Below are 12,631 nucleotides of genomic sequence, written 5' to 3'. Positions count from 1 at the left end.
CAGTAAGCATGAAATGGGGCCCATGGAATATATACTTTCAGCAAGAATATGAGTAGATTTTTATTATTTGGAAGATGGGGAAATTGCTGAACTCTAACCCAATGTCCCACACACCCTTTGAGGTTTGGGAAACAGCTGGGTTGGAAAGTGTTGCAGAGCACCAGGCGGCCGGCAGGTGGCAGCACGTGACCGCGAGCTGCAGAGCGCGCGCGTCCCTTAGGGACAAGGGAGATGCTCCAGAAGACCAGGTCGGTGCGATGCTAGGGCCACCCAGCCGCCGCTAGTCTCAGGCGGAGCGGGGCGCACGACTAGAGGAGGAGGGCACGGCCGGCGCCTCGGCTTCATTTTGGGATAATGTGCATATTAAACCGTACCTAGTGGGCTTCTCGGGCTCCTGGGGCAGGAAGGAGCAGCCCTCTCTTCACCAGCAGGGAGCACTGGGGAGCTGCCAATGCAGTGCGGCGAGAAACCGGCCGCCTCGCGCCACAGGACGTTTGTCCAACCTGACCAAATCGACTGCTGGTTTCTACTACGGAGGATCCTCAGGGAACGGCGAACCTGCGGTTGCCCTTTTCATTGGCAGACGGACGGAAGGCCCCGCCCCCTTTTGTACAGCCCTCACCTGTGACTGGCTCTCGGGCCCTAGCTGGCCACACCTCCTCCCTCACACATACACAAGAGTCACGCGCCTTTCAGTTGGAAACTTGGCGTGCTGAGGAGGACCGTGGCTCTCATCTCCCCACCCACTTACCTTGCCATTGGCCCGCGGCTCAGCTCATGACCACACCCCCATTCCAGCCCCCTGGCTGGGAGGGCGGGCGCGCTCCCATGACTGGCTGGTCCGCCTGCCTCTCGCGGTAGCGGCTGGCGCTTGCCCCTCCCTCTCCCACCACCCGCGAGCCTCCAGGTTCTTTAGCTGGCGGAGTCAGTGTCTGTCAGGGAGGCCGACTGCTGAGCACTCGGTACAGACGCTCCGTTGCAGTCTCGCTCAGGGGCCGGTGCTTGCACTTGCGCCGCGGGTTGGGAAGGATGAAGCTGCAGCTGGAGCAGCCACCCTATGATTGGCTGTGGCGCTTGTGAACCCGAAGTAAAGATGGCGGGCGGGCAGGCATCCGCCGCACTGCCCACTTGGAAGATGGCGGCGCGCCGCAGCCTCAGCGCCCGCGGCCGGGGGTTCCTGCAGGCAGCGGCGGAACGGCTGCTGCCGCTGCTACTGCTGAGCTGCTGGTGCGGCGCAGGAGGCTGCGCCGCGGCGGGCGAGAACGAGGAGACAGTGATCATCGGGTTGCGGCTAGAGGACACGAACGACGTGTCGTTCATGGAAGGGGGGGGCGCTGCGGGTGAGCGAGCGGACTCGGGTCAAACTGCGGGTGTACGGGCAGAACATCAACAACGAGACGTGGTCCCGCATCGCCTTTACCGAGCACGAGCGGCGGCGCCACAGCCCCGGCGAGCGCGGGCTGGGGGGCCCCGCGCCGCCAGAGCCGGACAGCGGCCCCCAGCGCTGCGGCATCCGCACTTCAGATATCATCATCTTGCCCCATATCATTCTCAACCGCCGTACATCAGGCATCATTGAGATCGAGATCAAACCGCTGCGCAAGATGGAGAAGAGCAAGTCGTATTACCTGTGCACATCACTGTCCACGCCAGCCCTGGGTGCCGGCGGCCCGGGGTCCGCGGGTGGCACCGTCGGGGGCAAGGGCGGCTCGGGGGTGGCCGGGCTCCCGCCGCCCCCGTGGGCTGAGACCACCTGGATTTACCACGACGGCGAAGACACCAAAATGATCGTGGGCGAGGAGAAGAAGTTCCTGCTGCCCTTCTGGCTGCAGGTGATCTTTATTTCGCTGCTCCTGTGCCTGTCGGGCATGTTTAGCGGCCTCAACCTGGGGCTTATGGCCCTGGACCCGATGGAGCTGCGCATCGTGCAGAACTGCGGCACGGAGAAGGAGAAGAATTATGCCAAGCGCATCGAGCCCGTGCGCAGGCAGGGCAACTACCTGCTGTGCTCGCTGCTGCTGGGCAACGTGTTGGTCAACACCACGCTCACTATCCTGCTCGACGACATCGCCGGCTCAGGCCTCGTGGCCGTGGTGGTCTCCACTATCGGCATCGTCATCTTCGGGGAGATCGTGCCCCAGGCCATTTGCTCCCGGCACGGCCTGGCTGTAGGGGCCAACACCATCTTCCTCACTAAGTTTTTCATGATGATGACCTTCCCCGCTTCTTACCCAGTCAGCAAGCTGCTGGACTGCGTCCTGGGCCAGGAGATAGGAACAGTTTATAACCGGGAAAAACTGCTGGAGATGCTCCGGGTCACAGACCCCTACAACGACCTCGTTAAAGAAGAGCTGAACATCATCCAAGGGGCGCTGGAGCTCCGCACCAAGACGGTGGAGGACGTGATGACTCCCCTCCGGGACTGCTTCATGATCACTGGTGAAGCCATTCTGGACTTCAACACCATGTCGGAGATCATGGAGAGCGGCTACACTCGCATTCCAGTGTTCGAGGGGGAGCGCTCCAACATCGTGGACCTCCTCTTTGTCAAAGACTTGGCCTTCGTGGATCCAGATGACTGTACTCCCCTGAAAACCATCACTAAATTTTATAACCACCCCTTGCACTTTGTTTTCAATGACACCAAGTTGGACGCTATGCTGGAAGAATTTAAGAAAGGTGGGAAATTTTGGTATCTTTCATTGGCTTGCTCTTTCTCTCTCTCCAGCTTCCTCCTCCCTGCTTGAGTTCTCTACCCTCAGACCAACCCCCCAAGGCGAGTTGACCGGAATTTCTCCTTTCTTTTAATTGCAAAGTTGAAAGGGTGGCTTGGATTTGGGGATGGGCTGAACTAGTAAGCGCTTCTAGGTTCTTTAAAAGCACAAGACTGCCATCACTTGCTTTTTCCCCCCTATATCAAAAATGCAGGCTTCCTATTTTCTGTGCATGATACTCTCCCTGGCTCTCTGGTCTTGAGTGCTCTGCTGCATTCATTGCCTGGGTTCTGAGTGGGTAGAAAGGAGGGGGCGGCTAATGCCATGCTCTGCCATTTGGTTGACATGTACTAATTGCAGGCAGTTAGAAAACATTTAAATAGCTTTTCTAAGCCCAGTACAATCCTTTTCTCCTCCTTAAACATTCACTGACGTTTCAGAGATTGGAAGTGCATTTTCAATAGCGTGTTTCTGGTTGTGCTGAGACGTGGGGGGAATATGGAGGTCTGCCTTTGATGATAGGGAATGGGATAAACCAAGTGTCACACACACACACACACACACACACACACTCACTCATTCGGCTGTGACTTGCCTTAGCTAGGAAAGAGGGTTTTTTAAACACTAAAGTTCTTTATTAATATACAACTTGGAAAGACTAGAGGTAAGTTAACCTTTTATGAGGCTCTATCTTGTCTAGTGTTCTTCCCTGTTTCAGTGACAACAAATAAAAATTTCCCAACCATTATATTGGCAGAAAACTTGAACCTTTAACAATGAGATAAATCCCTCTTGTTATGGTATATTTATTCCTTGAATTTTTCTGGTGTAAAAGTGTTCTTTTTAACCTTGATCACCCAGTACATTAAATTTCAGTCAACATTCACTGTTCTGAGGAATTTTAACAGGGAAGAGAAGTGCAGAGTCTGAGGTGCTCACCTTTCTTGAATCCTGGGTTTTTTGTTTGTTTTACCATGTAACATATAACTAAATAGCAACTCATACTACTGTTGCTGAAGTTGTGCCTTTAAAATGTTTCCAGTAAGTAGCTTGTGCCATTGTTTGAGTACCAAGGGATGCTGAGTTTTTAAATCACTGTGATGCTAGTGCATATGTGGATAGTAAAATGTCTATATAAACTCTAAAGACCTGAATGTCCTCAAAACTAAGTTTTCCTTTTTAAAATAGAATTTTGATGACAGATAATGGTCTGTCCACTGAAAAAGACTGTGTGTAAGGGTGACAGCTCACTGGATGTGATGATCTCGACATACTTATAGAGTGTGTAGTTGTCCTGATTCCATTTTCCTGCCTGAATGGGGTCCTCTCTGGAACAGGATCACACTGCAGTAATTTTCAGATAAAGGAATAGAGCAGAATGGGCTTCTGAGATTGGTAATTTGCATTTAAAAGCGGAAGGAGATTCTTCTGGGTTATTAAACAGTAAAAAGAAAATGTCTATTATCGCTAGGTGACAGAGCTTCTTTTGGCCTTGTCCTTATTCTTTCACTGCTAAGTTGTTAATTGGACCATCTAATCAGTCTCTTCTTTCATTTGGCAGTAATATTTGTAATACAGAAAGATATCTTTAAAAACTTGAAAACGTCTATGAAATACTTTATTTTCTTTCTGTTGCTAAATTTCCCAATATTGATACAGATCATTTATTCTAGTTTTTTAAAAATTATTATTATTATTCAGAATTTTTTCACATCCACTGATGGATTGATGGCAGTGTGTACTCCCTGTGGAAGCCTTAAGTTCACTTATGTGTCTTTTTTCTTTGAGAATTGAGTTCTGGACTTCCCAACTCATTCATCCTGCTCCTAACTCAAAATTTCAAGATTTGCTTTCATTTTTGATACTTGTTTTTGGTTGTCCTTGAACAATTTTCCTATGATTGATTTCTTTTCAAACTTCCCCACCCCCAAATTACCTCCCAGAGTATTTTGGAAATGTGTCCCTTAAATAATTAGGAATCTTTTCTCATGAATTCCGGAAAAAGACTCACAAGATTTTATTTTTGTCCTTAACCAGATCAGTGTATATTCAGGCTAGTGGAATGTCTGGAAGAGTGGGCAAGGACAGTTGCAAATGGGAAATTTAAGCCCTGATCTGAAAAGGATAGAGTGAGTGGGTGTTACTTAACTATGGGAATAATTGATTTTTCACCTCTCTTTTCTTGATGTTTTTTGGATGAGTTTGATCACTTTAATCTTACTGTGTTAGTTCTTTCTTCTGTGTGAGTTAACATTTCTTTTGCCTGATTTTTTTTCTTCTTCATTTTCTAATTCAATTATGAAACAATGTGAACAGTCTACTGTTGTTTTTCTCTATTGAACGCTGGAGTGTGGGTTGGTTTGAAGGCTTTTTATTCCTCTCTTTCCCTCATTCTCCTTACAATACCAACTATTAACTCCCCAAAACTGGTTAGATCATTAATCCAGATCTCACTGAAAATAACCCTTCCTAATTAACAATGTCTGCATTGAAGCCTTGCCTGTATAGAGTTGTATGTCGTTAGTCTGAGTTATTCTTTGCTAAGGAGGGGGGAAATTCCTGTAATGTGTAAAGCAATGAAAAGCTACCTTTGTATAAGTCCATGTGAATATCTCTTTTTCTAATGATTAGAACTTTTGTCTGGCTACCAGGAAACTCTTAGCTTTAGTTGAGTTTGGAAGACAGAGATCATGTTTATTTTATAGTTCGCTTATTATTATTACTGACTTATTATTTACTCTGTGCCAAGTACAGGGATGAATGCCTTACACGAAATTACCTTGTTTAAATTTCATAATAGCTGAGTGAAGCAGTGTCTCCATTTTACAAATGATGAAATTGAGGCTTAGGTTAAATGATTTGTTCAAGGTCACACAGTAATTTGTTGATTTGGGGTTTTCACTCAGGTCTGTGTGACAGCCAAACCTTGTGCTCTTAACCACACTATTATGCTGGCCCCCGGATCCTGATTTTACATTTCTATTTCAATTGATTGTGAGGTTTGGTCGAAACATTGCTTCAGAGCTTGTTGGGCAACAGTCTCAGAAATGTATTTAAACATATATCTGGCTTTAAACTCAGTGCTTCTGTGATGTTGTACGTAACCGTTGCTGTCTCCACTTCTGCCATTAAAGCAAATCACTTTTTGGCCTGTGTGATCCTGAATCTACCGAGTTACATTTCCAGTATTTCCACGTCAAGCATCAAGATTCATTCTGAACATGTTTTATAGTAACCTAGCATACTAGTATGTGCTGCATTAGTGGGCCACTCCACACTCTTTTCCTAAGAGCTTTTAAAGTATGTAGTAATGTTTTACTCTTAGTTTCTTATCTGTTTGTGTTGCGGAGGTGACTCAAATTCAGTGTAGGGTTTTAATGATTCTTTTTTTTTTGTAGCCACCTGTGTGATAATTGGTTGCTAATGAGCATCCTTTGGGGCTCTGCCCTTCTGTGCCTGTGCAATCAGGCGTTCTCCTTTTCCTTTGTTAGCTATTTTTTTTATTATTCATTTTAGAAAGGAGAGAGAGAGGGAGAGAGAGAGAAGGGGGGAGGAGCAGGAAGCATCAACTCCCATATGTGTCTTGACCAGGCAAGCCCAGGGTTTCGAACCAGCGACCTCAGCATTTCCAGGTCGACGTTTTATCCACTGCGCCACCACAGGTCAGGCCTCCTTTGTTAGCTTTCATACTTATAAATCTCAGTAAGAGGAAGTAAGTCCCACTAGAAGCTTATGAGAATTTTAGAAAAACAGTCTACAGCAAAATAGTATAGCGAAAGGAAAAACTAAATTAAAGGTTGCTACCTTTGTGTGTAGAAAGCATTCTAGAGGCTTTCATTTACCTGATGAAACCTTCCTAAGGAAAGATTAGGTGGGATGCAAAGCCAGCTAGTTGTCAACATGGTTGAACTTAAAGCATTAGGAACCAGTTATTGTTCCTTTGTTTTGTGTTGTTTACTTTTAGCTTTGTAACAGTTGCATTCCAGTGTTACAGAGCATGCTGTTTTATAGCTGCTAGGGACTTAGCCAGATTGTTTCCTAGCTTTTTTTTTAGTTAGGAATCACCAGATAATGTTCTTTAAGGGAAAAATGCAATGTATAATTTTCACTTAAAACATTAGGCTTACAATTCTCTCTTCCTATAGCACAAGTCTTTCCATATTAATGTGCTGAGTTTAATATTAAACAACTTTCTTTTCTTCCACCAAATAAAGTATTCCACTTGCTCAGTATCTAGGAGGATGCTTTTCTTATTGTTTAAAGGAATAAGGAATGAATGGTGTTGGGGGTTGGGATTAGGCATATTTGTTTCTATGATCTTACGTGTTTATTAGTTTTGTCTGATAACTCATGTTAACTTTTATAAATGTGCATGTTTTTAAAACACCTTATGAAGTACCTTATGAAATATCCACATAGTATAGAATCAGAGCTGGAAGGATAGACAGCTGAAGGATCACCTAGTCTAGTGTTTGCAAAATTTACCAGATGATAAAAGTATTAGTACTTGGATCATTTTTTTTTCTTATTGTAATTTGTTTATTGTAAGATCATTTACAAATACCTTGCTGTCATTAGTAATTCAAACAATGGATCAATAATTTCTTCTGACTATGACAGAAGTAAGCTAAAAATAAAATCAGCTGGCTGAATTTTCCTCTTTTACCTCTTGTTTGAGGATGAAACTTGATTTTTATTAATCTAAAGCTTCAGCTTCAGAGATGTTTCAATCAACTTCTTTGTGATGGCAGCTTGGTGGGTGCGGCTGAAAGTCAAAGTCAATTTGCTGATCACGTCAGACACATTCTTGCTCACATTGTCCATGGCCGTCATCCTGGCACTTTGCTCACTTGTAGCGGGTTCCTTCACAGAGGAGGAGAAGATGTTGGTCGAATTGTATTCCCACTAGTTCTGCAGTATGTCAGTACCAGTGTTGTCCTAGATACTATACTGATGCTCTCAGCACTTGTAGCGAATGGTATTAAGGGAAAAGAACAGCTTTTCCTGAATTGGTTAAAGAGGATAGATCCTTCATCAAATTCATGTCCAGAATTTAATAATTGCAGGGCAACGACTGATGCATCTCCAAAAGTAGGAGGTTTTCTCCCCACTTCTTTGTCACCAGAAACTGACCAGGATGAGTTCTGTGAAGCATACCCTTAATTTTATCACCAATTCCAACAATTTTAGCTTCTTTCCTGGCTGCTGTGAGTGCAGCCACCTCCACATGTCATCTGTTTAGCAGCTGAGGAATGGAGCACCGCAAAGCCCTCTGTCTGAGGACACATGAATAAGGAAGTGTTTATTCTTGTCTTCAGGCACCTTAACATCAGCCTTTTCATACAGAACAGAAGATCCCGTTCCATACCCTTGAACTGGTTTCAGTTTCCTCTCAGCTCAGGCATATTTTGCTGCTCTGAACACTTTAATAGACTTGGTAATTTTCTGGGTTTTTAAATTTTTTTTGTAACAGAGATAGAGAGAGAGACTGTGAGAGGGACAGACAGGGACAGGCAGACAGGAAGGGAGAGAGATGAGAAGCATTAGTTCTTCATTGTGGCACCTTAGTTGTTCATTAATTACTTTCTCATATGTGCCTTGACCCTGGGACTCCAGCAGAGCAAGTGACCCCTTGCTCAAGCCAGCGACCTTGAACTCAAGCCAGCGACCTTGAGCTTCAAGCCAGTGACCTTTGGGCTTAAGCTAGTGACCCTGCACTCAAGCCTGTGAGCCCTTGCTCAAGCTGGATGAGCTCATGCTCAAGGCGGCAACCTCAGGGTTTCGAACCTGGGTCCTCTGCATCCCAGTCTGATGCTCTATCCACTGCACCGCTGCCTGGTCAGGCTCTGGATGTTTTGACTAATTCTATAGTCTTTTGGTAATATCTTTCAAAGTTGCCATTTTTTGAACTTGGATCCATTGCGGCTGCACAGCCCAGGCAGAGACTCCAGCGATGCCCACCGAGAAAACGTGGTGGTACTGGCCCCTCACTTGGATCTCTTACTAAGTATAAGTTCCTAGGCATCACTTAGGGAACTCATGAACATTCCAGAATCTCTAGGGAAGGAGGCTTGGAATTCAGGCTGTTAACGGCTACCCCCAAGTAATTCTAGTAATTCTTATGATTAGGTGAGTTTAGGAAACATTAGTCTATTCAACCTTAGGAAAGTCAGCCATGCGGAGACTTGTTAAGTGACTTGTTTAGGGCTACCCACCTAGTTAGTACCATCAGCAGGACTGGAGCCCGGGTCCCTGGACTCTACACTGGAGTTCTTGCCACTCTAGGACTTCTGGTCCCAAGTTGAAGGTACCTGCATCACTGAAATGATCTGCGTCACTGGAAAAGTGACTATTCAGGTTTGCCATTGATTTTCTTGTCAATGTTTCTGATATCCTGAATTCAAGACATCTTTGACAGGCATTTTATTACTTAGAAAATAAGTCTCAGTGTGTGAGCTCATTTTATTTTAGCTTACTTCAGTTGAGTTTTTTCCTCTGCTAAGATCAGACTAGGTGGGTATTTTAGGAAATATCTAGATTTCTTGAAACCTCAGGTAGTTAAATGTCAGATATTTCTTTTGTGTTAACTTGTTTTGGATATTCCTGAATTGTGCTTTATTTTTGGTTGTTTCTTCAATGAGAGTAATGAAGATTGGGTTTGGAATGATGGCTGCAACTTTTTTTGCTCTTTTAATTTTTGTTCTTATACAAGTCTATAAAATTTCCATGGAAATATTCGTCAGAGCACTTGAAGCATGTGTCTCATTTGTGCCTCTATCTGCTCTTTTTCCCAGGGTTTTCATAATGTAACCTAAATTCTTTCAGAGAATCATGTCTGATTTTGGGAGGTTGTTTCTGTTAATAGCATCCCAGAAGCCTGAGCGTAGCCTTCTAGTCTGGAGACACCATAGGTAGGCTCTGACTTAGTGTGATCTCGACAAAACGGGAAAATACTTTGTTCTGCTTTTTATCTTGATTTTTGGTGGGGGGAGGTGATTACATACCACCTTCCCCCTCCCACAAAGGGCCTTCAGAATTATTTAAATTCTGACCGTGGTCGGATAACATGGTTAAAGTGTTGTTCTAATGTGCAGAGGTTGCCGATTTGATCCCTGGTCAGGGCACATACAGGAACAGATTGATGTCTCTCTCTCTGTCTCTCTCTCTCTCTCTCTCTCAGATCAGCCAATAAAAAAGTTTTTAAGAATTAAATTCTGAATAATTCCAAACAATGGGGGACCAATTAATTTTACTAGCAAATCTAAACACAATTTAAAATATCATTAACCAGGAAAGCCTACAAAATAGGCCGAGCCAACGTAATATTTTATGGTTTTATTTGCTCTTGAACTACTTAAACTTTTATGAACAAACCCCTGGACTCTAATTAGATGTTTAGTTACATATAAAGTAGCATATTTCTAAAGGATCTTTTTCTCTAAATATATATGTTTTATTGGTAATAAACTTCAATTTCTGTAAGATTTGTTGGCATATGAGGAATATTTGTTAAACTAAATACCTGGAAGTGGATTGAATACAATTTAATTTAATATTGTCTTTTCATCTTCTTTTTCTCAAAATGCGCAAGCAAGAACCCCCAATCTTACCAGCACAGAAAGGGAGAGACGACAGAGCGCACTCACTCTTTCACCATCACATACACTGGCAACTCCAGAATGTCTACTTGGAGGGCTGAGGGGTGGCAGGCTTTGGGAGGCAGAGCTAAGGGGCTAATCACAAGCCCTATGGAGATGATATGTTTATTAGCCTGGCTCAGGGATTGGTTGATGGAGATAATGGGGGAGCTAATCCTCCCTCTATTTTACGTTAGCGCTACCATTGATCATAAATGCTGCTGTAATAATGGTGAGATCCTCACTTCATACTTTATATCCCCCTTGCTGTGAGACCTAGGTGGGATGTCTCTCTCTTCTTAAAAATATTTTATTTTATTGATTTTTGAGGAGTGAGAGAGAGAGAAATAGTTGCTTCTCACGTATACCTTGCCCAGGCAAGCCCCAGGTTTTGAACTGGCAACTTCAGCAATCCAGGTCAATGCTTTATCCACTGTGCCACCACAGGTCAGGTGGAAATGTTTCTCTCTTTGCTTTCACGTCCTGTGGGGAGGATACCACCTGCTAATGGAAAGATTAAGAAAAATATGCCCTTCCTGGTTCTACTTTGGACAAGTAATTTATCCTCTTTAAACCTCAGGTTTTTTCTTTTTTTTTTTTAACTATATTTTTATTTTTATTGATTATGGAGAGAGAGAAACATCAATTTATTGTTCCACTTATTAAGCATTCATTGGTTGATTCCTATATGTGCCCTGACCAGGGATTGAACTTGCTACCTTGGCACATCTGGATGATGCTCATGGGATATTTTCTAATTTATAGGATACTTCGTTTGAGTCGATGTGATAATGAATGTAAAAATGCTTCAAATAGTACCTGGCACTCAGTGCTCAGTTAAGCATTATTATTATTATTATTATTATTTTGTATTTTTCTGAAGTTGAAAACGGGGAGGCAGTCAGACAGACTCCCGCATGTGCCCGACCGGGATCCACCCGGCTTGCCCACCAGGGGGCGATGCTCTGCCCATCTGGGGCGTTGCTCTGTTGCAACCAGAGCCATTCTAGCGCCTGAGGCAGAGGCCATAGAGCCATCCTCAGTGCCCAGGCCAACTATGCTCCAATGGAGCCTTGACTGCAGGAGGGGAAGAGAGAGACAGAGAGGAAGGAGAGGGGGAGGGGTGGAGAAGCAGATGGGCACTTTTCTTGTGTGCCCTGGCTGGGAATTGAACCCGGGACTCCTGCACGCCAGGCCGACGCTCTACCGCTGAGCCAACCGGCCAGAGCCAAGCATTATTTTTATCATGATAATTCTAGAGGCTCTTCATTGTTCTTAGTCTTTCTCTAGAGGTTGCTAGCTAAGAGCGAAAGCTTGGGCCACATGTGCTCATAGTTCTTATGGAAGTTGAAATTTTTTTTTTTTTTTTTTTTTTGTATTTTTCTGAAGCTGGAAACGGGGAGAGACAGTCAGACAGACTCCCGCATGCGCCCGACCGGGATCCACCCGGCACGCCCACCAGGGGCGACGCTCTGCCCACCAGGGGGCGATGCTCTGCCCCTCCGGGGCGTTGCTCTGCCGTGACCAGAGCCATTCTAGCGCCTGGGGCAGAGGCCAAGGAGCCATCCCCAGCGCCGGGGCCATCTTTGCTCCAATGGAGCCTCGGCTGCAGGAGGGGAAGAGAGAGACAGAGAGGAAGGAGGGGGGGCGGGGGTGGAGAAGCAAATGGGCGCTTCTCCTGTGTGCCCTGGCTGGGAATCGAACCCGGGTCCCCCGCACGCCAGGCCGACGCTCTACCGCTGAGCCAACCGGCCAGGGCTGGAAGTTGAAATTTTGAAGTGGCTAATGTAGGTTTATTCATGTATTATGATTGAAATCTAGGCTCTATTTACTTTTCCAGAAGTTGCTGTTACTTGACAAGATGGCCACAAGCATATATATTTTTAAGGAAAACAGAACAATCAATTACATGTTCTACCTGCCTTAGAGTGGGAAGATTGAGTTTAAAAAATTCTTCAGGCCTGACCTGTGGTGGCGCAGTGGATAAAGCGTTGACCTGGACTGCTGAGGTTGCTGGTTCGAAACCCTGGGCTTGCCCGGTCAAGGCACATATGGGAGTTGATGCTTCCTGCTCCTCCCCCCCTTCTCTCTCTCTCTCTCTCTCTCTCCTCTAAAATGAATAAATAAATAAAAATAATTTAAAAAATTCTTCATTTTCCTTAACTAAAAGTGACTGAAAACGACAACAGAGTTAAGAGAAATAGAGCAAGCTCATGCCCTTAAATAACCAAAGTTTGAAGACTAAAAGGAAGATCTCAAATTACCCTGATAAAATCTTTT

At 45.0% G+C, this 12,631-nt stretch overlaps 1 protein-coding gene and 1 pseudogene across 1 annotated transcript in view; one reads left to right on the top strand and one right to left on the bottom strand.

Moving 5' to 3' along the window:
• The first annotated feature begins 823 nt into the window (after positions 1 to 823).
• CNNM2 (cyclin and CBS domain divalent metal cation transport mediator 2) overlaps positions 824 to 12,631 on the top strand; it is a 176,199-nt gene continuing 164,391 nt past the window's right edge. The window contains 2 exon segments of the mRNA XM_066354740.1: positions 824 to 1,324; positions 1,326 to 2,679. Coding sequence (XP_066210837.1) covers positions 1,058 to 1,324; positions 1,326 to 2,679 — 1,621 coding nt within the window. The 5' untranslated portion in view covers positions 824 to 1,057.
• LOC136384505 (ATP synthase subunit gamma, mitochondrial-like) lies at positions 7,411 to 8,670 on the bottom strand (annotated as a pseudogene).

This window comes from Saccopteryx leptura, chromosome 13, assembly GCF_036850995.1.
Source record: "Saccopteryx leptura isolate mSacLep1 chromosome 13, mSacLep1_pri_phased_curated, whole genome shotgun sequence".
Lineage (NCBI taxonomy): Eukaryota > Metazoa > Chordata > Mammalia > Chiroptera > Emballonuridae > Saccopteryx > Saccopteryx leptura.
The sequence above is the reverse complement of the archived record's forward strand: the minus strand, read 5'-3'. Positions and strand labels throughout refer to the sequence as shown.